This window comes from Stegodyphus dumicola, chromosome 2 (assembly GCF_044657685.1).
Source record: "Stegodyphus dumicola isolate Sdum_Otavi_A_Nest chromosome 2, ASM4465768v1".
In the NCBI taxonomy this organism is placed as follows: Eukaryota; Metazoa; Arthropoda; class Arachnida; order Araneae; family Eresidae; genus Stegodyphus; species Stegodyphus dumicola.
In genome coordinates, this window is record NC_140769.1 from 15,989,458 (window position 1) to 16,017,389 (window position 27,932).

Genomic DNA, 27,932 nt, shown 5'->3' on the forward strand with positions numbered 1-27,932 from the left:
TAACTTAATTAACTGATTTCTCAAGAAAAGCTGAAAATGACATCAAAAATTCCAAGTTTTAAAATTAAATATTTCAGTCAAATTTGTCGTACGGAAGTCAAACATCTTCTAACTTTATACTTTCATAACGAGTATAACACTTTTTCAAATATAAGTATGAGAAACGAGAGACCGGCATTAAAAGTCAGATTTCGTTATTTGTCGAAAAAAAAATTTTTTTTTTAATTTGACAATGCCAAAATATGAATATTTTCGTCATTTAAAACATTTCTGTAATTGCAAGTATATATGACTATAAGCAACGTATGCGAAAATAAAGGCCGGGTAAGGAGGTATGTATATATATATACATATAAATATATAAGGTAATTATTATTAATAAAAAGCTAAATACTTGTGCTGAAACCACTAGGTAGTAAAATAAGTATTTGCTTATTAGAAGAGTATTTTATATATCATCTCCTAGAACAATAAAGCAGTTTAGGAAACTTAATAAACAGCTAAAATTAGATGATCATCTCCTAAAGCAATAAAGCAGTTTAAAAAATTTAATAAAGAGCTAAAATTAGAATATCATCTCCTCAGACAATAAAGCAGTTTAAAAAATTTAATAAAAAGCTAAAGTTAGAAGATCATCTCCTAAGACAATATAGCAGTTGAAAAAAATTAAGAAAAATTAAAATTAGAATTCTATTGCGGTAAAATAAGCCAGTAATATAATTAAAGTTACTAAAAAATTGAAAAAGTAAATAAAAACGATTGTGTATATAAAAATTAAACAATTAATTGCTGTTGATCGGAAATTAATTGACGCATCAAGGGGAACAAACTGATCTTCGATCATAATCACTATTACACTCAGAGCCGTGCCCACATATTTTTTCACCTGAGGCAAAGGTAAATGTGCGCCTCCGTATACAATGCATGATTATTTATTTACCTATTTGTGAGGAAGGGAATAAATAAATAACACTAGATAATGTTTGAAAACATAACATTGTACAAGCACACGCAATATATATCTATATATATGAGTTATTGCATATTGGCTCGTTTATTGAAAATTTTATACAAAAAAAGCGCAATAACTAATAATATGGTTCATTTCATTTTCAATCCCTCTTGTTTATTCTTCGGGAGGTATTCCAGAAGGTGTTTATGAAACTGCAAAACTCAGCGGTTATGTCACCGTCTATGTTCAGTTAATGGCAAGTTTGTTATAACTAAGTAAACAGCTCATATCAAACTAATGAGACACAGCAAAGAACAACTATTATCGGCAGTATAACATTTTCTATGAAAGTTTAGTCTATACAATTCGTTACACCAAGTATAATTAGTCCCTTAAAGCTACTTTCAATAACAAATTTCTATGTTGGAAAATATTATATACACTACTGTGAAAGCTCATGTCTTTTGAGAATAAATTAATTCAATTAGTTTTTCTTTTTCTTTTTACTTCCTTGTACAAAGTAAAAAGGAAGTATTGTAATCGCGAAAATTTTCAGGCAGCATATTTCAACGAAAATATCCATTTTGACCGCTATCGAATGCAATTTAAAGATGTTTTTGCGTGATATCTGTACGTAAGGACAGAATAAAATACTCTTTTCCTTCAAAAAAATTATAAAACTGCTTTAAAATTAATTCTGAAGAGAATTTTTCGTGGCGTCTGTACGAACGTATGTACGTACGTACGTATCTCGCATAACTCAAAAACGAGTAGCCTCAGAACGTTGGAATTTTGTATATATGACTGCTATAACATGTAGATGTGCACCTCGTATTTTGGTTGCAATCGGCCGCACCAAACGTATATAAATATATTTATATATATATCCACTCTATTACCCGGCTCAGTGATCTCAGTTTCTTTACTCTTATATGTTTGTAAATTGTACATTTTTTGCTTTAAAAATGATTGAATTATGTTGTTTTTATCTTCCGGTTAAGAATTTTATGCCTTTCGTAAATCTGTGTGCAATATTTTTAGAATTATCAGCAATTTTAAAGTTGTTTAATTGCCGCTAAGCCTGTTTTTAATGGCGGCCATTGATGTTTACATTTGAAACAGGAGACTAGTGGATTTGTTGCCAATCTAGAGAAACTTAGCTTCGCAACAACAAAGATAACGCATTCGTTTATTATTGCCAATTAAATCATGCTTAATTCTTTCTGGAATTTTGTCGAGGAAATAAGCGTTTGAGATTTACTTCGTAATTTTTAATATAGATATTTTGAGTTTTTATGTATTTTTGCCTTGTCGGAAAGTGAGAACTGAATTAATTAAATGAGAAATACTCAATCGTCTGTGAAAAACTGTTTCTTTTTTGATTTGTTTGCTTAATTTCTTTTATACATTGTTTTAGCTTTATTATAGTATTTGAATAGAACATGTGGCAACGATTAGATAATTCTTTAAGTGATATATATTTTGTGCATTCTGAGTTATAATATGAATGAAATATAATACTGTTAAGTAAACCTAGCGCCAGAGTGTCGCTATGGTAAACAAAGTGAATTTTAAAGAATGCATTTATTCTATTGTGGTTTATGCGCTGTCGGCGAAGTAGGTTTAATTCAATCTAATAAGTTTAAATAAAATGCAAGAAAAAATGCGTATAATTTAATATTCCGTACAAGGAAGTCATGTGGTGTATACATCAGATTTTTTTAGCTGGATTGTTTATAACACAAAATTCTTTTAATATTCGCTGATGTATTCCGAAATTAAATTAAATTTCTGAATTTTTGATCTGAATAGCTTTTAATTTGGCTCGTTTTCTGTTTGTTCACCTGAGGCAAGTGCCTCACCCTCGTCCCGACCCTGATTACATTAGTAAATAAATTATATATATATATATATATATATATTAGAAGTACGAGGAACGTTTAAAAGTTTATGCTAAAAAATACATTTGACTCTATAGTTCCTTAGCAAAAATGTAAAATCATTTAAAACCTAGAAAGAATAATAAAGTAGTAAAAGCAATTTCGTAAAAACTAAATGTTAAAATTACAAGTCGAGATGATTTGAAAATCAAAAAGGGGTGAGAAAAAGGAAACATTGTGTGTGTGTGTGTAATAAAAACAAGTACCGATTGAGACTTAGAAACGCAGTATTACTGATGGCGCAGGTGGTAGATAGCATAGAACGTAGATCCATATTTAAACAGGAAGAATTCTGATTGCGTATAATAATAAAACACTGAATCCGTAATGTATAGGCAACTTGGCAGTCGAAGCAGATTAAATTTTATTTTAATTTCAACTGACATTTGTGGCCACAATTTACTTTACACTCTAATCGTGCCTGTTTGTTGAATATTTACATTTTTGAATACTATTGCGATAGAAAAAGAGCAGACTGAAATCGCGTCCATACGATAACCAGAGTTAGAATTTTCGGAATAACAGTATTTCCTTTATTTCGCACAAGGAAGCAATATTTTTTTAATATTCTCTATATGGTATCGTATATTTTGAAAAGATATGCAAGCAGATCTAAAACTGCAGTCTAAATGAAACAGATTTTCATATCTTAACGAAGTTCACGTTGAAGTATAGAACGTTATAGACCGCCACATGACAGAACATTATATTTTTCAATAAATTTATTCTATAATTTCATAATTCGTAGTGCATATTTTCATCGCCGAGTTGCTAGTAGGTCAACCGGAGAAGGCTCGAAGTGCAAAGCGTTAATTGTATGCTGAAACCATACAAATAGATAAACTTTGAAATTTCTTCATCATAGGAAAGAAAGAAGAGAAAGTGAGAGATAAAAATCACCTTTAAGGCCCATTTCAACACGTGTGATTTCGCTTTTTGAAACCGAAGAAATCTCCTCCGGTTTCTCAAGCATAAAATGAAAGCTAATAATACGAGAAAAGAAACTGAATCGGATTGAGGTTATTCTAGTTATCGCTTGTGATGAAACAGTGAATTACTGACATGCATCAATGCAAGGGAAGAAGCACACGAAAAGCTTTTGTTTATTTATTTATTTACTGTCATAGTAGCATAAAGTTTAGGCAATTCTGTTTGTCAGTTTGTTCTCGCAATTATATAACGGATATTATAATTATGATTATCACTTCTCTGATTTGGACCCATAAACCCGATTTTTAAAGCAAATCCCTGGGATCTGGTTTTACGAATTGTTAAATTAGGTTAGGTTGCTGGCATATGGCAAAACCTACGATGATTGCCTGTCAAAAAGGTTGGTTGGTTGATGCGATTATGACAAAGCCTCAAGGACTAAGGGAAAAAATGCCTTCAGGGAGGACTTTCTAAGGGAAAGTGGCTCGTATACACGTTACACATGGGGAAAACGCCCATGCTGGCAGCCCGTTCGCGGGTTGTCAAGCAGGAGGGAATTTCGTAATTTCATGTGGGGGAATGCTGTCAGCGATTAATTTTTTTTAATATTAGTTTATGAAGATTATGCTTTTATTCAAGTTTTAGTATTTACTAGTATTTTCTACACTTTTTCTTGTGTGATCTATTAAACGCTTTAAAAAAATTATCTAAATTTAAATAAATGTATTTTTCAAGTTTTGGGAATGATCATCTAGCAATGTTAAAATGGGTTCATTGGACAAAAAAAAAAAAAAAAAAAAAAATTGAAAACCATTGGTCTAATATAAAGAACGCCTTCGTGGAACGAATTCACGTTCGGGTTTACGTTAAGCATGAGAAAAACCACGAAATCAATTACGCAGCCAGCCTGGTTTCGAACCAGGTCAAACTACCAGCATTCAGCGGTCGGTTTTATGAATTGAATCTCCGGACTGAATAATGAATAATATTATATTACTGTTTGAAAAGTCGCCTTTACTTTTTATAATGAGGAATGTAGCAACCTCCAAGTAGTTTTGGTACTTACGCATTATATCGTCGATCAGCCAAATAGTGCGATTAAGCGCCAAACATAACGACTGACAGCTGGCGACCGTTACCTAAATTTCCGCCAGTGGTCGACGGGATAATACGAGTGTACTGTACTTTTTGGACCACTCGGATTTCAATCAAAATGTAAATGGAAAATAATTTTTGGAGCTAAAAGTTCATCCTGTGGGAAAAAAATATATTTGAATTATTCGAATTAAAAAGTGTAACCAACAAAATGTCTCACAAGTACCAAATTTTAGATCTCAAATAGAAAATAAATATATATTTGAAATTTTTTCCTTTGTTATTATTATTTTTATGTATGTTTTAATAAATACTTAGTAGGCAAAATTTAAAATTTAATTAAAATATTTTTTATTTTGTTCATATTTTTTTCTTTTGTTAAAAAATATGAGAAAGCACACAAAGGCCTATGTTGTTGAATATGAGAAAGCACACAAAGGCCTATGATTTCATGGAGTTTATAGTTCGGTTTATTCAACTACGGCAAAGCACTCGAGGGCTATCTGCCTAAGAGAACAGATACCTTCATGGAAGGCTTTCTAAGGTAAACTGGACACTCTTCTGTTATCAGGACCGGGTTGAGAAATGTATGTATATATGCATGTATGTATGTACGTATACATGTGTGTACACACACACACACACATACATACATTTCTGCATTTACACGTGCCTACATACATGCATTTCTGAATCTGGTCCCGATAACCGAAAAGTATCGGAAACTGGCTCGTATACAACCAAGGGAAACCACGAAAACGCCCGTGCAGCCAACCCGTTCGCTAAGATTCCCACTCCGGACCGAACTGCCAGTGTTCAGCGACTTTACCGCTTGGGTGCAGGTGGGCCTGGAGCAGTTTCTAAGGTAACGTGGTTCGTACTCGCGTTACACATGGGAAGAATTACGAAAATCAACCATGCCTTGGTCGCCTGAGTTCGAACTCCCAGCATTCAGCGATGTTAACCCTTTGTTGCATACAAATAATCTAGAGAAGTTAAACCAAAATGTTTGTATTTTTTCTATTTAAAATAACCTTAGTAATAATTTAAAAAAATTTATTTTATTCAAATTTCGTTTTAAATAATTGCTACAGTTTGTTCACTACAGTGGACAGCATGCATATACGTACATGCATACAAATCTCTTCCCAATGATTTACGGTCATTGCATTTGAAATCATTTCCTCCCTTGATTAATCATTACCGTCTTCTAAATGGTAAATCTACAACTGACATGTACATACAGATCTCCCAAAATGCCTTCCTTTCGCCGATTGTGATTGAATTCATTTTGCTACGATTTTGTAACCTGTACCAATTGGATTCAAATGTCAAATGTTCTAGAAATTCCTTGCCAAACAAACATTTCCAGTGGTGTTTTGGCTTGATTAAGCAGTACATTTGGGTTTCAATTCACTCTTTTCGGTAGATCTTTATCTACCCACTCCACAATTTTCTCAAAATGAGATTTAAAATAAAATGTCGAAAATGACTAATTATGAATAAAAAATGGCAGTATAAGAAAATGTAACCAATATAATACAATGTTTACTATGAGAAATTGTTGGATATGATGCAACAAAGAGTTAAGCACTCGTACGGGTTTGTTTGGTTTATGTGATTATAGCAAAGCCTCGAGGGCTATTTGCCATTGGGGAGGGATACCTTCGTCACTCGGCTACTAGTAAAGCTCGTTAAAACTGAAGAACTATTCTGAGTATTGTTATTGGAGTTTCGCGCATTTGAATATTTTTCGACTACCCACTTTAATACGATGAATTAAAAATCTAATAAATTCTGAATTGCATTGTATTATGTAGATTATGGCAAAGGACTCGAGGGCCACCTGCATAAAGCAACGGACGCCTTTGTAGAGGACCTTTTCTTATGCACGTTACATGGAGCGAAGGGAGGATGATAGAAACGTTAAAGCAGCAAACTCATTCACCAAGATCCGAACCCTGGTCGACTCCAGCTCCAACTTCCTCTGTATGCCGTGATTAGCATGAAGGTTTCATGCTTTGAAGTCTTATTCCGATGTATACTAGGGAATTACCTAACAAACCCATCAACGAATCCCACTAGGGGCCTCACTCTTAAAGGCTCTTCACAACTGTGTCACCATAAAAGATGAGAGCAAATGGGTTGGTACGCGAGCACCTCTGAGGTCTTACTGCCGGGTTAAAGTACAGAAAACTGGCTATCAAAGTCTGTGTCAAATCCAGAGCTTTTTTAGGATCACAAAACGTCAGCAGTGCTGCAATTCCACAGGAGAGTTCAGTAAATTATGCACAATATTTACATTTCATACACATGCGATGAATCCAAATAATGTTTAAAAAAAATTACAATTTCGTTGAAATTTCCAAATGGATCTATCCTGCGTCTTGAACGCGTTTCTTTGACTGCGTCTTTCTTTTACTGCGTTCTTTTACTTTTTACTTTCTTTTACCACCTTTTATTTATTTCTTTTTTAAATAAACAAACCTCGGGAATTTACAAAGCAAAATACTTGTTTCAGAGCAAAAGTGAATTTTATAAATAGTCTTTTTTTTTTTACTTTGGCAAGATTTTTGGTTTAATGGCAAGATTTCATGCTGTGTTCCGGCTGTCTTAACTTCTAGCGCGGCGCTTCAATTGAAATAATTACCGAACAGTGCTTCCGGGAGGACAGAATAGACGATAGCAGAGGGGCGTGCCCACTTTGTCACGTGGTGAGTCGACCTACTAGTGTTCCGTGATCTTATCCACTCGACCACTGGAAAGCTGAAGAATTAAACTCCCGACCTGGCACTGAACGCTCGTAAAAAATATATTGGCTGTACCTCCAGGTGAACAAAACTACTTCTGATATCCAGTGCAAATATAGCTCAAACTTAAGTCTAGCTCCAATCAATGAGATTTCAGAGACAATACGTCTCAGCGTTTTCTTATTTTTACTGTATTTTATACACCTTTATGGTGGACCAATTTGACGAGCCCTTATCTGTGAGGCCCCTAGTGGGATTCGGTGATAAACTCTGGTAAGAGCGGAATTAATTCCTGCTGTAAACCAGACTATGCAACCAAAGCATCAACGCTAGCTCCAATACGATCACATGGTTGAACACTGATTCGACAACGTGGGACAGGCCTGGTCCTTAAATCATATTAAATCGAAACTCATTCCACAGCCCTAATATGAACAAATTTTCAAATTCTGTAAACTGGTAAGCATTTTACACGGTAATTTTTATTATACGATCCATATTTCCGCATGTCAGAAGACAGGAACATTACTGATTAATTAACAGAGAAAATGTATATATTTCTTCTAATTATCTATTCATCTTTAATATTCAGTTTTGAAGTTTTTGTACCTCCTAACTATTTACTAATTACTTTCTAAAAATATACTTTATTTAAATCAATTTAAATTTAAATTTAGACTTTCAATATGTTTTTATAACAGTACAACAATAAAGATACATTTTTCATTATTTTTAATGCCGTGCCAAAATCACAAATCTGCATCTTTCAATATCTTCAATGCCGTGCCAAAATCACAAATCTGCATCTTTCAAAGTTTTATATTCTGTGCTTTTTTTAATACTGTTTTTCAGTATTTCGCACTACGCAAAAATAGAATGGTTCTTGTTTTCTGAGATGCATATATAAAAAAATTATTATTGATCACTAAGATGTACATATATAAAGGAAATTTAACTTTTATTTTCTTTTTCATCTAAAAATTATGGCAGAAGTTTTAAAGTCAAATGACGTAAACCGCATGTTTTTATGTTAATAACAAGAGTAGATTTTGTTTTTTGAGAGACATTTGTGAGACACAATCTGATAGGATATCAATGCCCTACTCCGGCTTGATAGCGCATCAACAAACTTGTCCACTGATCTGCTTTTAATTACTACGTTTACTTCTCTGTTGCTTATACGAAGTGAAACGATTTGTTAGCCTAAAGAGGCAGTTTGCCCAGAAGGGCTATTAACTTCGTTGTGGCATTTTACAAGGTTCACTTTTCAAACTGTTGCCACCAAATATTAGAAATCTGCCAGTGGCGTAGCTAGAACTCTTGGGCCCCTGTGCAAAAAATTTTCCTGCGTCCCTCCCAAAATATGCTTGAAAAAAGGGGAAAAGAAAGTTTAGATTTTCAGAGATTTTTAAATAAAATCCAGTAGATTTTAATGCAAGTATATTTCGAGTTTCTATATAAAATCTGCCCCAATCCAAGTTTTTTTTTTCGCTTAATTTAGCAAGCTAATAAATAACTGGTTATGTTATAAACTGACAGACAAAATGATAGGTAAACGTACAAAAAAGAAATTACACTAATATATAGCGCTCTGGGATTAACTGAGCTTACAAACATGACTTATGCAATAATATACAAGTCATAAATAAGAACGTTTATAATGTAAATGATACATTTGTTAAATATAAAACATATTTATAAATTTCATAAAGGAAACTATTTGAAACTGAATTTTTGTACTTCAAAACTGAATTTTTGTAGAAAATATGTAAAGTTTCTCCTCTTTGTTTTAAGAAAACGTTTTGGTACACTAAACTACTCGAATAAATGATTTTTATAAGTGTTTTAAGTTTAAACATGTAAATGTAGTTCAGCAGGACATTCATGGGCCCCTATGCGACTGCATTCTTTGCATACCCTTATTTACGCCACTGAACACTGCATATTTAAAGAAATTAAATGAAGAATCTGCATAAAGGTATACATATTTCTCGTTACAAATTCTGAATAGCGTAATCCTCCACTCAAATATGGGCATCTGGAAGGCCCAAATCTGGAATTTGTTTCATTATCTACTTCATATTTTGTAAAGCTATAATGAATTTTTGATTAAGAAACTCAACGATTTCAAAGCCAGCAACGATAACACTGTACACAATGAGCAACAATCAACACTGTAGGAGTTTTTATTATTATTTTTATTATTATTATTCCCATTATTGTTGCGAGTTCCTATGAATTTATAACTTTTAGCTGCCTGCAATTCGTGTATAATTCGTCTAATATTTTTTTAAGTTTTAGTGTCATTTTTATACACTGCTGCAGAAATTATGTACCGTAATTTCCGGAAGAAAGCCCGCATCAGCGTAAACGCCGCACTCGAGAAAAATGGCGGGAAAAAATTTAAAATTACACAGAAACGCCGCATCAGCGTAAACGCCGCAATAGATTAAATTGCGCGTGACATCGTCGTGGGCCGTATAGATGCAAAAACTCAACCTAAGTCCTGATATATGACATACCAGTTAAGAAAAATGCATGATATGAAACCATAACTCAAAAATAAATTAAAGGTAAGAAATGTATAGCTTCTGTGCCGTTTAGAGACATTTTCAAAAATTTTCCGCTCCCTAATTAAAAACTATCCAACAAGTACTTGTACGCAAACTGATGGGATCTGTATTTGGCAGAATGCCAAGAAAAATCCATTCATGCTGAAGGGGAAATACGTCAGAGTTCGTTATTGCGAGGCAGGTGGAGTCCTGTCCACCTTTGAAAAAAATTGCAGAAAAGGCAGGGGTGGGGAGAGGATGGGTCCTGGAAGATTCATGGAATGGCAGAGGAGAGAGACTATTCAAACTGATGAGAATGTTGATTTGAAAGGGGGGAGAATGTTATTGTTCTGAGATCTCGTTTAGGGTGAATAAGGCATGTAGGTCCGTTCAAGGGAAAAAATGTAAACAAAATAACGTTCGCAAAAAGCAACTGAGTGGTCTTTTGTGTGGGAACAGCACCAGTCTGTGCACAATGACAAGGCCATCCAAACAATGTACAATGATCATCATAGGAAATATTTTATTTTTAGTGCACCTAAACGCCGCATGGGTAGAAACGCCGCACCCGCTGAAAATTTAAGTTTTAAACACGTAAACGCCGCGGCGTTTCTTCCGGAAATTACGGTATTTACTTTTCAAAGTAAGATTAAAATACTACTTCAATGGCTAAGAAATTACTAATTAGTCCTGAAACTGAGTTTAAATTAAACAACAACAGCAACTTAAAATCTTAATCTGATGATGTTTTTGAATATGGTGCATTTTAAATCAAACTGGTATTAGTGCATACAAATTTTTGCTTAGGCTAAGACACTTGTATTGCATTTTACACGAATATTAAATTCATTTTTCAGTTATTCAGCATCATTTATATTTCAATAATAAAAAATTATACACCAAATCGTAAAAATTAATCCACGTGAATTTCTGAAAAGAAAGTGATGAATTTCTCGGTCTTTTATATCTCAGAATAAATTTCTTAATTTTTGAAGGTGTATATGTACTTCTATGCATGAAACTTTCAGCACTTTTTATTTGTTTCCATTTTAAATAAACAAACCTCGGGAATTTTGTCGCAAAATACTTGTTTCAGAGCAAAAGCATTTTATAAATAGCCTTTTTTTACTTTTCAAATTATAAAAATATTCAGCACAAAAATTTTAATAACTTCTGAAACTAAGAGGAATATGTTTTGTGTCAGCAATTATGTCAAAAATTATACGCAATTCAAAATAAAAAAAAATTAAATGAGATTTTTAATTATTGAAAAAGTTTTCTTACGTAAAGTGATCTTAATATAAAAACATGTATTTCAGGTTAAAAAAGAACCGTAAATAAAATACGAGAATAAATAAAAATACCTTCAATTAAAAACTATAAGCAAAAATGTTGTGTCTCGAATTCACGGTTTCGAAGCTTATTGGGAATATCTCAACATTTTTTAATTCACTATTTTTGCTACTCAACCGGCCCCCCTACTTGCGGGCTTCAGCTGTTTATAGGCGTTAGCCACTACTAAGGCCATAAGCTGTGATCTCTTTATTACAGAGGCACCCAATAGGTGGGTCACCATTGCCTGTGAAGAAACAGACAAATTACATAGTACATGCCTTTTCCGGGATTTGAGCCTTCGGTACCTTCCTTCACTAACCACTTTCCCCTCTGGGCGATTTGCTCCTCATTTTTGCCGTCATCTTATTCTTTACAAACATTTTTATCTTTGCATTTTTATCTTTTTTATATAACAATGAAATATCTAATTCATACACTTTCCGCAATTGTATATTTAGAAAACCACCACACATAGCGCTATGAAATAATATGATTTCGATTAGAATGCTTATGTTCACTGGGATGTGGTAATGAAAGTTCATAAAATATTTTCTTCGCATTCGGAACTCGCCAGAGCGGATCAGACGACTACACACTGATTGTTCGACTACAGTTCAAATACCGGCGAACGGGATGACTGCATGGACGTTTTCGGGGTTTTTTCCAGGGATAAATAGAAGGGCTAGCTCATTTCTTTGTTCGACTCCTCGCCGACGCGAGCCTAGTGGAGGGACGTAACAGGCAATAATCTGACGTCACTGTGATGCCACCCGTCCTGATTTCCCGCGTTTAAAACAGTATTTTCATTGAGCTGTGAGACGATTTTCTAGAGGTTACATATCCCAAATTAATTTTAATAATATATATATCTGTTTTCTAATAATGTATATATTTAAAATAATTTATATGTATGTAATTTTAGTCAGTTTTTATTTTAAATTCTATATTGTAAAGTATCGTTTACGTAATATGGCTTTTTGCGCTGCAGTAACGTGCCGTAGCACTTACAGAAGTATGAAAGGAGGAGATATTTTATTTCATGGGACCAAAGGATCCAAATGAGAGTTTGCTTTTGAAGAAAGTATGGATACACAAATGTCAAAGAGAAGATTCTATTAATGTGAAGAGCGGAAAAATTTGCAGCGAACATTTTCTATGCAGTGTTTATGAAGATGATATGAAAAATCGCTTGTTTGGATAGCCATAAAAAGAAACTGTTGGAATGGAATGCTGTGCCGAAAGTAAATTATGATGACAATAATAAATCGAAATTGATGATGACAATAATGAATAAAATTTTAATGATTTGAAATAAAACTCGCAAATGAAAATGTAGATCATCCTGAATGTTTAAGGATAAACAAGAATGCATTGATAATTTGAAGAACAAAATAATATCCTTAGAAAATTGTATTAAATTGTATTAAAGTATTGAAAAATAGAGAAAAGAAAAATTTTAGAATGTTTGTTCAGCGACAAAGAAGGTGGACGACATCTAGACAGAAATTGGTATCAGAAATTAAAATCTCAAATAGCGAAATTTGGGGAGGGGAGCACAAATCGGAGAATTTGGAAAAATGTCTAAAGCTTATTTTTACAAAGACGCAGATTAATGCATTACTGAAAAAGAAGAAAAAAAATCAGGTGGACTAGTGAAAATATTTCACGTAGCATCGTCATAAGAGCTCTGTCATCTTAAAGCTATGATTTTTGGAAAGAAAAAAAATTGGAATATCTTTACCTAGTATTATCAAATTAAAGAAATGGTGTTTATTTTATTTTTTAGTGTTTTCTAAATTTTAGTGTAGTCCAAGAATTCAAAGTAATGTTCTGACTCTAAAGAAGGAAAGAGGCGAATATTTGTATTCTGTAGAAAAAATATGCGTTCTCAGTTTCGACGAAATGCATATAGATTGAAAACTCTGCTATGACTCTAAACTGGACTAAGTTGGTTCTTTTCAAAATGTGCAGTTTGTTTGAATCAGAGTCTCATTTCGCGCTCTGCCTCAAATTACTGAGAAACCGCGTTTTAGATAGAGGATTTGTTTTAGAAGATGTAACTGTTTGAAATTTTGATATTATTAATGAGGTTTTAAATAGAGATTGAGAAGAAATCAAATTGTGTCACAAACTAAAACAAATTATTTAATGGTCAAGGGAAACGAGAGACAAAAAGTCGCTCCAGAGAAAATATTATTTTCAAAAAGTACCGCAAAAGGTATACTCTACCCCACAGGAAATCAGAAAGCATCTGACTTCTATTAGTTAATCGATAATATCTTCGGTATTATGTGTATGTGTGTATTTAATTATGGCAAAGCACACTAGGGCTATCTGCCTAAGGGGAGGGATGCCTTCGTGGAGGACTTTCTAAGGAAAACTGGCTCGTATACACGTTACACATGGGGAAAACCACGAAAACACCCATGCAGCCAGCCCGTTCGCGGGATGCGAACCTCGGACCGAACTACCAGTGTTCAGCGACTTTACCGCTCGGCCGCTGGTGGGCCTCTTCGGTATTATGAATAGTACCAAAATAGTACCAACAAGAATAACAAGTATTTAACGAACTAATTTTGTAAAGTACTTGTTAAAGTTATTCTTATTGTATCCTTTGTAACTAATTATTGATTAGATTTTGTGCTAGATTAGCATTCTAGATAAAATATAATAGTATAAAACATCAAAGTGATTGGCATAAAAAGACTTGCTTCATTTACTCACACTTTTTAAAAATTAAATAACTGTTTTAGGTATTCTGAATAAAGCTATTTTGTCAAAATTAAGGTAACAATCTTATATACATTTATTTAATTGTAATATATATATATATAAGTATAAATTACAAAATTATTTAAAAAATATCTATTATATTGAATCGGAAGAGAATTATAACAATGTAAAATTTACAATTAGGCAAAAAATCAAACGTAGGTTAGCAGAAATGTTGCCATATATGTCATATATGTTTAAACCTATGTCGATGTAAAGTTGTTTTTTGAGTAAATTTAAATAGCTGCTATTATAGTTATCTTAGAAGCAGCATAAAAATTCTCTCAGTTAGTATGCAAATAAAGAAATGATTAGAAATAAACGTGCATTAAATAAAAAAACCTGCAAATAAAAATTAAAAAAAAACCACGGAACTTTATGTTAAAAGAGTAGCACATTTTATCTATTATTTTAAAATTGAGTAAGCATTATTAAATTTTTAATGGTTCAGTCTAAAATTCATAAAGCAATAACATTGCCTTTTCCAAATTATAGCTATCTTCCACACACAGCTCATTTTAAACGCTGGTTCAAAAACGCTAATTTCCAAGCTGTGAATTAATTATATTGGCGCGCTCAGCGTCATCATGGCTACGTCATCGCTTCTCACTTTCTGCTTCAGGGGGAAAAGCTCTATGAGCTAGCCCTTCTCTTCTAAGTCCTGGTTTTTTCCAAGTGCAACCTGAATATGAGACAGGTTTCTTTATACAATTCTCCACGAAGGCTTCCCTTCCGCAGATATCAGTAAGAATGACCTGTACTAAACAAAATCAATGTAGTTTTACTAATAGACTTTTTAGCTGTGAAAAATACTACAAATACAAATTTTTATCTTATTTAGTCACGCAATTCAGTATTAGGAAGAAAACAATCATAAAAGGTTTGTTTTGATTTGGTAGATTATGGCAAAGCACACTAGGGCTATCTGCATAAAGGAAGGCATGGCTTCGTGGAGGACTTTTTAAGGGAAACTGTTACACTTTGCACATGGAGTATGCACACTTGTATACACTTTGCACATGGAGAAAAACACGAAAACACCCATGCAGACACCCGTTCGCCTGGAATCGAACCAAAGTTAGAACTACCAGTGTTCAGCGATTTTACCGCTCAGCCGAGGCAACAATCATCGTAATCAGATATTCCACCATCAACGTACTCAATAAATTAACAAACAGAATTATCATCATCAATATACTCAATAAATTTTAAAAAAATGGAAAACAAAGCTTTATCTGTAAACACCATAGCAGCCAAAAATAACTTAAGCAGTTACTATAATCAGATAATCCATCGCCAATAAACGTAGTAAATTAACAAAAGAAATATAGCTTAGCACTAAACCATTTAGTTGTCAAAAATATTATAAATATACATTTTTAGTTTACATATTTACGCGACAATTTAATCTCAGTAAGAAAGTTCTGCACTCAGAGTTAATTAAAAAATAAAGTCAGCTTCACGGGTAAACTCTTTAACTGTCAAAAATAATGCAAAAACAAATTTTTAGTCTGCCTAATTTACCCCTCTTTTCACTATCTGTAAGATAAAGATCTGACAACGTCAGTGTACTCGTAAATAAAAAATGGAAAACTCAGCTTTATCTTTAAACTTCTTTGATGCCAATATGAGAAATATCTTTATTCGAATGATATTTTAAGTTCAATCTAAAATACTGAACGATGAATTTTTATAATGCCTGGTACACATTAAATGGGGAAAAAAATATATCTTCTGTTGCAAACTTTATTTCTATAGCAGATTATTAATTTAGTTCTTTAAATTTCAATATACGACATTGATAAATACAAGACATGCATCATCTTTCGCTGCCATACTCGTTATTATTATTAACGCTCTATTTTATACGTGTGGCAACAGCTGACCGCTTATTCAGTTTAAATATCCAGTTCCATACAACCCTACGCACGTGCATTCGACAGAAAATAAACAACGTGGAAAATAAATACGAATACGAACCGCTCTGGACGAAACTATTATTGGCTTGATTGTACCTGTTACTGCCTTTTGCGAAACGCAACTCAAATTTTAACTTTTCTTAAACATTCAATATCATCGAACATCTGCCACCCCTAAGTATTTACAAACATCTAAATCTCGGCGAGACATCGCCAGACAACCAAACTCTGCATAAAATGAGATCCGCAATGCATCCCAAACCGGGTGCAGAAACCCAAAAACAGTCTTTTAATGAGAATGAATTTTGGGATCCGGTTCGGTTTCGAAGCCAGGTTATGAAAAATGTAGGAAACTGCACTCACCGTTCGGAAGTTCTTCGGAAGTAGTATCCGACAGGGATCGCTGGTCGAGTTTGTTCCACCCCCGTTACTTTCGTTCTGCCGCATCCACGCGCCCGCGCGATGCTAACTGAGACGTTAGATTCGTGGGGTTGCCATCGTTGGCAAATACTCGCCGCGTCTGGCTATCAATTCGGATGACTTGCGAATCGCTATTAATAGATTTTCGCCTCGGATGAAAGAGTGATGAAAATTAAAGAGATATGTGTTTGTTTTAGGTCAAGGTTCACAAGGTCTAGGGATGATATGACGTATCTGACTATAATTCTGCTACGGGCGAATGAAATCTTGCATTCGCAATGACTATCATGCAATAATTCCTTAAGCACTAAAACTTTGAAACACACAGTATTTCCTCGCATATTTCCCTATTTTGTTTTCACTAATTTTACCGTCCGAAAATCGAGAAGGGGAAATAGGCGAACAATTTTACTTTCGACACGGTTACAAGTAACAATATAACATACCCAAATTAGCCGTGGATAGAGTACAGGTAAACAAGAATCAACTTTTCTTTATTGCTCTATTTTGATAGTTTGGGACTTTTTACGTCTTCCCCTTTCCATTAGTTAATTTAATTTTGTCTATATCTGTGTTTTTTAAATCATTATTAAGCATATCCCACAAGCAATCCATCACACGATGATCATTGTTTTGTTGTATGGTTTTGCTGTATTTCGAACATTTGTAAACGGACAGGATTATACACTTCAGATATTGTGTTTTCTAGCGCATTTTCCCCTCCTTTTGTTACTAACTTTATCACTCGAAATTCGAGAGCGGAAAATTGTGCGAATAGTTTCATTTTCGAAGGACGCTGTTACAGTAAGAGTGTAAAAGCGTTGAAAAGCAGCAACGGATAAACTACAGCTAACTATCAGAATATGGTTCGCTAGCGGCCGAGCGGTAAAGTTGTTGAACAATGGTAGTTCAGTCTGAGGTTAGAAACCTGGCCAACAGGTTGGCTGCATGAGTTTTTTCGTGGTTTTCCCGATGTTTAATATGCATACGAGCCAATTCTCTCAGAAAGTCATCCACGAAGGCCCTTTTTTATATGATTATATGATTGTGGCAAAGCCTCGAGAGCTATCTACCTAAGGGGCTGGATGCTTTCGTGGAGGACTTTCTAAGGAAAACTGGCTCGTATACATGTTACACATGGGGTATGTATGTATGTATGTGCGTGATTATGGCAAAGACTCGAGGACTATCTGCCTAAGAGGAGGGATGCCTTCGTGGAGGACTTTCTAAGGGAAACTGGCTCGTATACACGTTACATATGGGGAAAACCACGAAAACGCCCATGCAGCCAGCCCGTTCGAGGGATTCGAACCTCGGACCGAACTACCAGTGTTCAGCGACTTTACCGCTCTGCCATTGGTGGGCCGTTACACATGGGGAACACCACGAAAGCGCCGATGCAGATAGCCCGTTCGCGAGATTCGAATAGCGAACCGAACTACAAGTGTTCAGCGACTTTATGTTTCGCTCGTTTTGCGTCAAATGCCCCCCCCCTCAAAACCCACTGTGGAGGCAACATTCTTCCAGGATTATTTTTGCGTCGTGTGAACATGCTTTCGTCAATCCACACAGCATCCGGCAGCGCCGATTTTCTCCTTTTCTACTGCCACCGTTTCAAGAACGCAGATCTTCCGGAGATATTGGCCCACCAGCGGCCGAGCGGTAAATCGCTGAACACTGGTAGTTTGGTCTGAGGTTCGAATCCCGCGAACGGGCTGGCTGCATGGGCGTTTTCGTGGTTTTCCCCATGTATACGAGCCACTTTCCCTTAGAAAGTCCTCCACGAAGGCATCCTCCTCTTAGGCAGATAGCCCTAGTGCGCTTTGCCCTATTCTCAATACACCAACACACCATACACCACCCACCACCCGAAGATATTGTTCTAATCCACTACCGTTTTGTCAATCATTTCTACTTGCTTTTTGCAGAACTTGGTCGATGTTAGTTCTTCACACGAGCAATATGTGAAATGCGATGCTGTTGTGAATGTCATTAGACTTTCTTCGAACTAATTTCCTACACGCATTCTAATACCATTTTCGGCAGATATGGATATTTAAACCTAAAAAAAAAATGCGATCTTCGTTGATGTACTATTAAAGCTTCGTCGAGAGCGAATGTTCTCATTCTCGATTTTCCAGTAGCATGTTGTAATTCTGAAAATAGCGAGATCCATATAAATCAAAATTAAGGTACAAATTTTCTTTGACTTAAATTCTAAACGAATAATTAACTATCCAATCAAGAACTATCTATTCGAACCACGTGCAAACGCAGAAATGTTCAAAATAATATAGGTTGCCATAAACTGTGAAATATTTGGCGATTAATCGTTGGAGTGCGGTTAATACTAAAGAACCAAGAAATGTAAAGTAAGTATATTAATAATATCAAATTTCAAGGATAAGCCATGCATCCGGTATGGTGGTTAGTGAATCTGACTGCCCTAGCGATGGGCTGGGTTCGAAGCTTTTTTAAGCCTGACCAAATCGCTGCGTACTTTGGAAGAAGAATAACATACCAAAAAAGAATATAGAAAGATTTGGAGAAAAAATGTAAGTGTTGTATTTTTTAATTTATTACGTAATACTTGTTTAGTGATTAAATTTTGGATTTTAAATTACTAAAGTATGTTTCCTTTTCAGATGTTGGTAATGTTTGTCAGCTTACAATAAATATCGATAGTTTGGGAATCTTTTTAAAGAAAAGAATCGCGAAAAACCACCATTTTGCACCCGAAAAGTAACTTCTACCTTTCCACCTGTAAAAAATCGCCAAATTGCGCCAAGATAGTTGCGTTAATACGCACCTATCAAAAGACCTTAATCAAATCGTCTCGTGTGATGTTAAAATATAAATCCTTTTAGATTTTGTTTACTGTCTTTTCTTTCCTTTTTTGTTTTTTATTTACTTTTTTAAGACAGCAGAATATATAATTATGACAAAACCATTATTTCGAAAGGCTTTACGCATTTTCGCTAAGGATGATTTCAAAGTAAAGAGGATTTGATACAATTAAACTAGAAATAAAAACATTTACTTTACGTCTGCAAGAGAACTGCGTGCACTTTTTGTTATTCTTCAACACTCGAAACAAACCAAACTTTGATTGGGTAATCCAATATATTTGATAATCCGACATAGCTAAAGTCCTGAACATCTCGAATTATCGGAATTCGCTGGCATAATACTTTGGTGAAGCAACCACTTATCATTCCAATATGAATCTATAAAGTGAAATGAAAGCGTCGGTCGAGAAATGGGGAAAAGCTGTCAATGACAGAACACAAGTGGAACTTATCACTCTAACAAGGTACTTCTCGGACTCTTGAGAGCACACTGCGATAAAATAACCTGAAAGCATAAATCACGATGCTGTTATCAGCAAGAATACTTAACTGTAAAGAGAAGACGAAAGAATCATTTTTCTAACGATAAAACCAGGACAAATTCAGCCGGAGTCCAGGTCTTGTACTTCTCACTTTTGAGTAAATTCTAATTTCAAACGAAGTGCACCACAACCCAAAATTAGATAATCCTTCGTACTTTCTTGAAAAACTAAGAAACCTCCTCTTTTTTTTTTTTTTTTTTTTTTTTTTTTTTTTTAAATTTTCCTTGTTTCGTTCACAATTTATTTGGAAATAATTTAAAATATACGAATTTCACCTTAATAATGTCCTCCTTCAATGTCTTTCCACCATCTATAATGAAGAAAAAAAAAGACTGAAATGGTACGATTTTTGATGTTCTCTTTCAGGACACATGCAGAAGGGATGGCAAAAAAATGCCTCAAATGGCACGATTTTTGTTGCCACCTCCAGAAAAACCTGAAGCAGGGATTCTCAACCGATGTACGCGTACCACTGGTGGTACGCAAGAGAAACTAAGTACTTTTAACTATTAAATTCAAAACTTAAATACCCCAACTTCTGTTTAAGTTTTTTCTCTAGCACTGTAAAGTTATGCGAATGGCAAATAAATGAAATATGAAATAGCAAATTCAATAAAAGAGACACATATTAAACAAATAAAACACAGTGAGTATTTCGCATTACAGTTGGATGAAAGTACTAATATAGTGAACTTTGTTCAGTTATTATTTTATATACGTTTCGAAGAAGATAAACGAATTGTCAAATAGTATTTATTTTGTAAATCTCTTCAGAAAAGAGAGACACCAAATGAAATTTTCATAGTAATTGACAATTTTATGTCTGAGTATTGTTACGAAAGATACGATAGCTTCCCCGCAAAGAAGGTATAAAATGGCAAGGAAAGACAGGGTTGCCCACATTTGACGAAAAATCTCCCATTTGGCGGTAAAATTGGCGATATGCCATGGACGGATGGAGAACCTTTCGGTTTAGCCCAGAATTTTCTGGAACACAAGCCGAATGTTATATAAAACCTGCTGCTCCGCAGTCAGGGAGAGTGCCTCGTCGAGAGGGTGAGTTAAAGAGGGCCTCGTCTAGAGTGTGTCTCATCTAGTTAGTCCTTGCGGGGACGATCGAGTTGACAGCCGGCCAGCGAGTGCCGAGTGGGTCGTCGAATGCATCGAAGAATCTCTTAGTGTATCGCGGTTAGTGCATCGTCGAGAGAGTGTGCTAAGCTCCGGGAACGACTGAACCGAAGAGTCGGGAGCTGTGCTCTGAGTGTCGTCGAGTGCATCACGGGTTGTAGCGTGGAGAATCTGGAGAGTACGTGGAGTTCTGAGAGTGACCAAGCAGAGTCGGGAGCTGTACTTTGGTGCTTTGCAGTGAAGCTGTATCGACCGTTATAGCCTGATAGTGTGAAGGCCGTGTCGTTGATTGTTCCAGCGAGTGTATAGTAGATCTTCGACAACTATAAACGAGATTTTGGAGCTGTTTTGATTAATATCGGCCAGTAAAGTGTGTTTCGATATTCCATCAAGTGCTGTCGTCGTTATTCTCTCCAAATTCACGCAAATCCCGTACGAATGTGAAGGAAGAAAATAACATACGAACTGTTGTCAGAAAAGAAAATAACGCAACGGTATGAAATTCCTTGGAATTGCCGTATGCAGTGATGGAGCTCAGTCTTTAACAGGAAAATATTCTGGTATTATTTCTCAAATAAAAAAAGTCGCACCTGAAACTAAATTAGCTCACTCCTCCATTCATCGTGAAGCTTCAGCAGTCAAAACAATCCCCGAAAACCTGAAAATCATTTTGAATCAAGCTCCGGAAATTGTTAATTTCATTAAAAGCCGAGCTTTAAATTCAAGAATATTTACGATTTTGTGGCAAGAGATGGACAGTGAACATGAAACGCTTTTGTCACATTCCGAAGTAAGGTGGTTATCCAGGGGCAATGTTTTAAATCATCTTTTGGACGTTCGATCAGAAATTGAAATTTTCTTCTGTAATTCACAATTTGAATGGCAAAACTGTTTATTTAGTGAATTATGGTTGGCGCATTTAGCATATGTAGCTGATAATTTTTGGAAAGTTAAATGAGTTAAATTTAGGAATACTAGGACAAAGTGTTGATTTGTTTACCATTACAGATAAAAATAAATGCAATGGTAAAAAAACTCTAGCTAATAATCAAAGAATTTGATAAACATATTTTAAGCTTTTTCCACTTTTAGAAAGTTTTCTAACCGAAAATAATTTGAAAATAAAAGAGGAATAAGCTTCTGACTTTAAAAATCATTGTTTTTCATTGATAAATAATTTCAACATGTATTTTCTGGAGGATTATGGGAAAAATGGAATTATGGGAACAAAATCCATTTTGTTCAAATGTACCTGACATTTTATCTCGTGCAGAAAGAACAATTGAGAGAAATTTCCTATGATCGAACTCTAACTGAAGATTTCAAAAATACGAACGCAATTATTAACTTTTGGCTGAACCGAAAAAAAGAACTTAAAGGCTTTTCAAATAAGGTTATTAAAATTTATTGTCCTTTTTTTTCAACCTATTTGTGGGAACAAAACTTTTCATCCATGTTATATTTAAAAAATAAATACAGAAAAAATTAAAAGTGGATCGGAATTTAAGGCTAAAGCTAAGTGAATAGACATAAAGAAATTGATCCCTTTTAAGCAGGCCCAAGTTTCGCACTAAATTCTAGAATTAAAGTATTATAACTTAAGTTTGATAATTAAAATGGTAGCCAATTTTTATCTAATATTTTTATGTGTGTATATTTAATACAAATAGCCAATAGATTGTGCAAATGGCAATACATATATGGCAACCCGGTTACTATGCCCCTGGCTAACTGAGAGTTGAGTGAACTTTCGAACTTGCGAAACCCCCAAATGCCATGAAACAAACTTTTATCGAAAAAGGCGAAAATATTCATAATCCACCGTTTTGAATTGTTGAAAATGGCTGAAAATTTTCCTTTGAACATTTTATCAATAAACAGTAACACTCCCATTCTCTGACGATTCGAATAACGCGTTAATTTAATATGACCAACTAACGTACTTGTGTCCTGCGCAATGTTCAACTCTGTTTTCAGTCTCCAAAGATTTGTCTCGAATAATTTTTTTCGAGACAAATCTTTAGATCACTGTTAACATCAATATCAACAGTGATATTGATGTTAATTTTTTCTTTTCGTCGAGAGCATGCAAAGATCTAAAATTTTTTCACAGCCGAATTATCTCTCTCAGATTGCTTTTCTTAATGAAAACATTGCTCAGCTGAATGCGTCCACGCTACACACATTTTTCTTCCCGATTTCCTTTCTTTCTTGTTGGCCTTTTTTTTTTTTTTTTTTTTTTTTTTTTTTCTCTTTGCCTTTTGAATCATTTTAATCAAGATGCTGATGTTACTGCTAAAGCTGGGAATACTAACTTAAGCAATTATAAATAATAGCTAAAGTAATCAATATCTAAATTAGGCAATTCATGCTTAAAGCTCATTCATCTCATCATATCTTAAAGCTAACATTAAAACTCATTCATCTCATCATATCTTAAAGCTAACATTAAAATAGTCTGCAGAATGTAAATCCAAAAATTAGAATAAAAAGGCTTAAAATATCCTAACGATTGTATTACTGTAATCTTAAAATTCACTATTCTAAATATATAATAATAATATTTTACCAGTTTTCCAAAGTAAAACTTTAAGACTAAGGCTTTTGTTTTAAGTTGCTTTCAAATGTTGCCATCCTCAGCTTCAAAACAAAAACAATTCAATTAAACAGTTTGGTATTTTCCAGTTTTCTCAAATGCCGAGTTAGTATTGTTGTATGTCAATAGTTCGTATAAATTTTGTGAATAAACATGTCAGGAGAGCAAAAAAAAATTAACCAAAAGAATAATTATTTCAGCCTGAAATGAAGATATATTCTTAGTTTTAATACCGTATAGTAACTCTGTCGGGAGATGGTTGTAAAGAACCCATTTTCCTAATGGATATATTTAATTAAAAACTGGGATAGCAGTATTACTGATGATTGATTTGTTACAAATATTGTACATAGATAGATGATTTTTAGTGCAGTTGTATATGAAATTGTTGTATTTTCTGCATAATATAGCATAAAAAATCTAGAGAGAAAAGCTATGCCGAAACAGTAAAAATACAGAGGCAAGTACATTTAACATTGAGTAAATGTGTATCTCGGTAATTTGGCGAGATATCGCCTAGCTGGCAACAATTGTGATGACTTTTTGTCATGAAACTTGGCGAGAAATTGCCAGAAATCGCCAAACTTGGCGACATTTATTCTTTGTCCCTGTATCGCCGTAATACGTGTTGTAATTGAATAAATGTGATTGATCACTATATTAGCTGCAACCGTAATTCGGCCTTCGTATTGCCTTCCAGTTATTTCGAGAAGCAGAAAGTGCTAGAAATAACTTGGCGGCCGGGTGAAAAACTGTGTAAGGCCGGAGAGAGCATCTGCTCTCAGTAATTGTTGGTCTTAGCTGTTAGCTCGGCGTGAGTTCGGAGTACTGAGATAGCTCCCGTAGCTTTCTCTTCAAGTGCGCTTTGCACTGCTTGTGTTAAACGTTCGTAGTAGTTTGAAATGTAACTGCTAATTGTACTCTGAGATACTGTGAAGAGTTGTACGATTATGTTTGTGGAAAGTTCCAGAACTTCGAAGTGTTTCTTTCGATAAAATACATTTTATTAATTTTTCGTCATACCTGTGTGGATTTAATATATTACGAACCCGCACGCAGGCAACAATATTTTAACATAGAGTTAATGCTAGCCAAATCCTCAAAAGTTTTCATTTTTTGCTTTCAATGTTTCAATTTTTCAAGACGCAGAATTCTCAAAATATTTTTTTTAAGCTGCGATTATTCTTTAGAAATCGACACGATCCTATTTCTAGATAATAATAATACTGAATTGCAATTAAATTTTAAAAATAGCTAATTTTCTGTATTAAGTGTAATCACCATTAGCGGTTTATCAAAGCAGTGCTTAAACTAAGTTTCCAGGCTGAAGCGTCACTGTGACATCACTTTATGCATATGTCAAAGTCGCGTGACCTTGTATCGAGCTTTCGTATTTTACGTTTTTACTGAATGAAAAGGCTGAAATGGATATTGTTCTTACCTATTTTATCAAGAGAGGATGAAATGGCACAAACCTGAATTGAGAAAACCTGAAATGGGAAATAGCTCACAGCGAAACAGTTGCCTATCCCATGGTTTATTGTACTATCGCAAATTATCAGAATAAAACAAAACTTCTACGGAAAATGCAAAGTAAATGTGTGATACAAGCTGTGAAACAGATAACAGTGACAGCATGTAAGAGCCATTTTTATCTAAAATAGTACGTAATTTTTTATGCAGAAGTTGGAAATATTTTTTGTTGTTGTTGACTAATGCTCGCTTGTCTGACATATAGTCAGCCCAAGCCCAAGAAAAATCGTCGTGGCAAGGAGGGCAAGATTACGCCTGTCGTTGCCAACAGCCATAATCACTTTATAGGTGATCGTGCGATTTACCTCAGTTCCGCTCCCAATTTTGATGGAGAGCACCCCGAAGGGACGGGTCCGAGGGTCTCCCACCCCCCCTCTCTTCCCCTTCCAGCAACCTCTCGAGAGGACTTTCGGTTCGCCGCCTATTTATAGTGCCCCCATGCCTCACGGACAGTATACATTTACAAATATTCATGCCTTCTCCGGGATTCGAAGTCGGGCCCTTCGTCAGGGCAGTCAGCGACCATTATACCGGTTGGTCGGCTCAGTTGGAATTTATAAATATTGTCAAATCTTCCGTTAAAAATAAATTGTTAATGGTAAAAATAAATTAAGTGCATAGCCTTGTAGGGTTTATAGTTATTTTAACTAACATTTATTTTAAGTTTAAACTATCTTTCCTGTCAATCCTTACTTTCCCCTGGAACTGCCAATGCCAGAATATGTAAATTTGAGTAGAACGCGCAAGCATTCAAATTATCAGCGGAAGTAGTATGATTTAAATAGAAGGAAACAAGTTCGGTGAGAGAGAGTTATTCTTACTTAGCGAGCGCGGAGGTAGTTATAGAGATTTGAAAAACCCCGCGTTGCGGCCTATGTGCTTGGCGGGAAGTAGTTGCAATTGTTCCAGTGAGCTTCAAGTCTGCTGAATTAGCAGCCGTATTGTAAAACGCGGTGAGTTAGTTATTTGAGAGAGCCTCGTAGTTAGAATATTGTCTTTAATTTCTTTTCAGGTTTTTATTTTTATTTTGACTGCCGAGTTGGCACCGTTTGTAAGCGTCAAGAGAACGCAATTGTAAATTAGTACGTTGAATAAAAAGGGACTTAAACCCTTTATAAGACTCTGTGGTTTATACAAGCTTTCACAGTCACCTCTTGGTTGCGTGCTAGTTAGAGGCGCGCAACGTTATATTGGCGCCCGAACACTTATCGAACTGAAATGGCCGAAAACTGGATGGAAGCCGCTGGACAACACCAAGAAATGACAACGCAGTTAGAAGGATTTGGATACCTGGTCCAGACTTTGAGAGCATCAATCAAGCCAAACGTCTATTTCGACGGAAAAAATTCGGTGTCCGTATTTTTAGAAGGTATAGAAAACCACTTTCAGCTCTATCCTGTGCCCGAAAGACAAAAAGTTGCTATCGCCACATCAGCACTAAGAGGACAGGCCGCGCTATGGTGGAAAAATATAGGCAAATTTCTTCTAGGTGAATTTGGAAGCCCGACGTAATTTCAAAAAATCGTTAGTAAAGGCCTTCCCCATAGTGAAAGATCGCGCACGGCTGGAAGCCGAGCTATATAGTTTCTATCAACGGGATACAGCACAATTGGCGGACTTTATTTTACGAAAAATCAAGCTAACGGATATGTTGTATGGGAAAAAACCCGATGCGGAGATTATTGAAATAATATTACCAAGATTGTTACCCGCTGTCCAAGACTACTTTGAAATTAGAAACCCAACCACATTGCAGGAACTTTTCGAATTGGCGGTGAAGTTTCAAAATCGCAGAATCGCGGAAAGAGCGAGAGGGGAAACATATTCTCAAAGTACCAGAAGGAAGGAGGAAACAAGAAATGGAAATCGCTCATATGGGGGAAAGAACTATCAAGCTAACGCATCGAAACTTGAAGGGCAAGGCCCAAAAAGAAAATTTGAAAATAAGCATCCGCGTACCCAGAAGACACAGATTGAAAGGAAAGCTTTAAACGACTAGAGGGGCCTGTGAAAGGGAGGGTCCAGACCCCGGAAGTTTTAGAAAAACCCTCAAATAGACATCTAAATACAGTCATCGTAAAAAACTCACAGCTACCAATTATACAAGTCCTGGTTGGCGATGTACCAGTAGAAGCCCTCATCGATACAGGGGCAGAAGGCAATTTCATGAGTGAAAAGTTCTTCAAAAAGAATTTTTATAGGATACGACTCTTTAAAACCAGAAATACGGAAATTATAGCGGCGCAAGGAAAAACATGTCACTGCATCGGGAAAGTAGCATTAAACGTACAGGTAAAAGAGGAAAATCTCAAAGTATTAATTTTTGTGGTGAAACACCTCCAACACTCTCTTATTTTAGGTATGGACTTTTTAAGGGCCGCGAGGGCCAAATTAAATTTTCAAGATAGTTCCGTGGTGCTGGAAATGGGCCAGAGGGTGGTGGAACCAGTGGAGACACCTGAATTGGACCTTAGCCATTTGAATGACCAGGAAAGTAAAGCAATACAGCAAGTGGTGAGTAATTTTTCTCATTTGTTTTCAGAAAAGCCGGGAAACTGTCAGATTGTAACTCACAAGATTCAATTAAATGCCGAAAAACCTTGTAGGACTAAACCTTAC

General features: G+C 35.0%; 1 protein-coding gene across 3 annotated transcripts in view; it reads right to left on the minus strand.

The window, feature by feature from the left end:
• The window catches only part of LOC118200301 (beta-1,4-glucuronyltransferase 1-like), a 215,507-nt gene that overhangs the window by 130,994 nt on the left and 56,581 nt on the right, over positions 1-27,932 (minus strand). Inside the window, exon 1 of one of the 3 annotated variants that reach the window (XM_035372254.2) lies at positions 16,609-16,767. The exons of the other annotated variants lie outside the window; for them this stretch is intronic. Within the exon in view, the coding sequence (XP_035228145.1) occupies positions 16,609-16,692 (84 nt within the window). The 5' untranslated portion in view covers positions 16,693-16,767. Of the gene's footprint in view, positions 1-16,608; positions 16,768-27,932 lie in introns of those variants that run through there. 3 annotated transcript variants of the gene reach the window in all.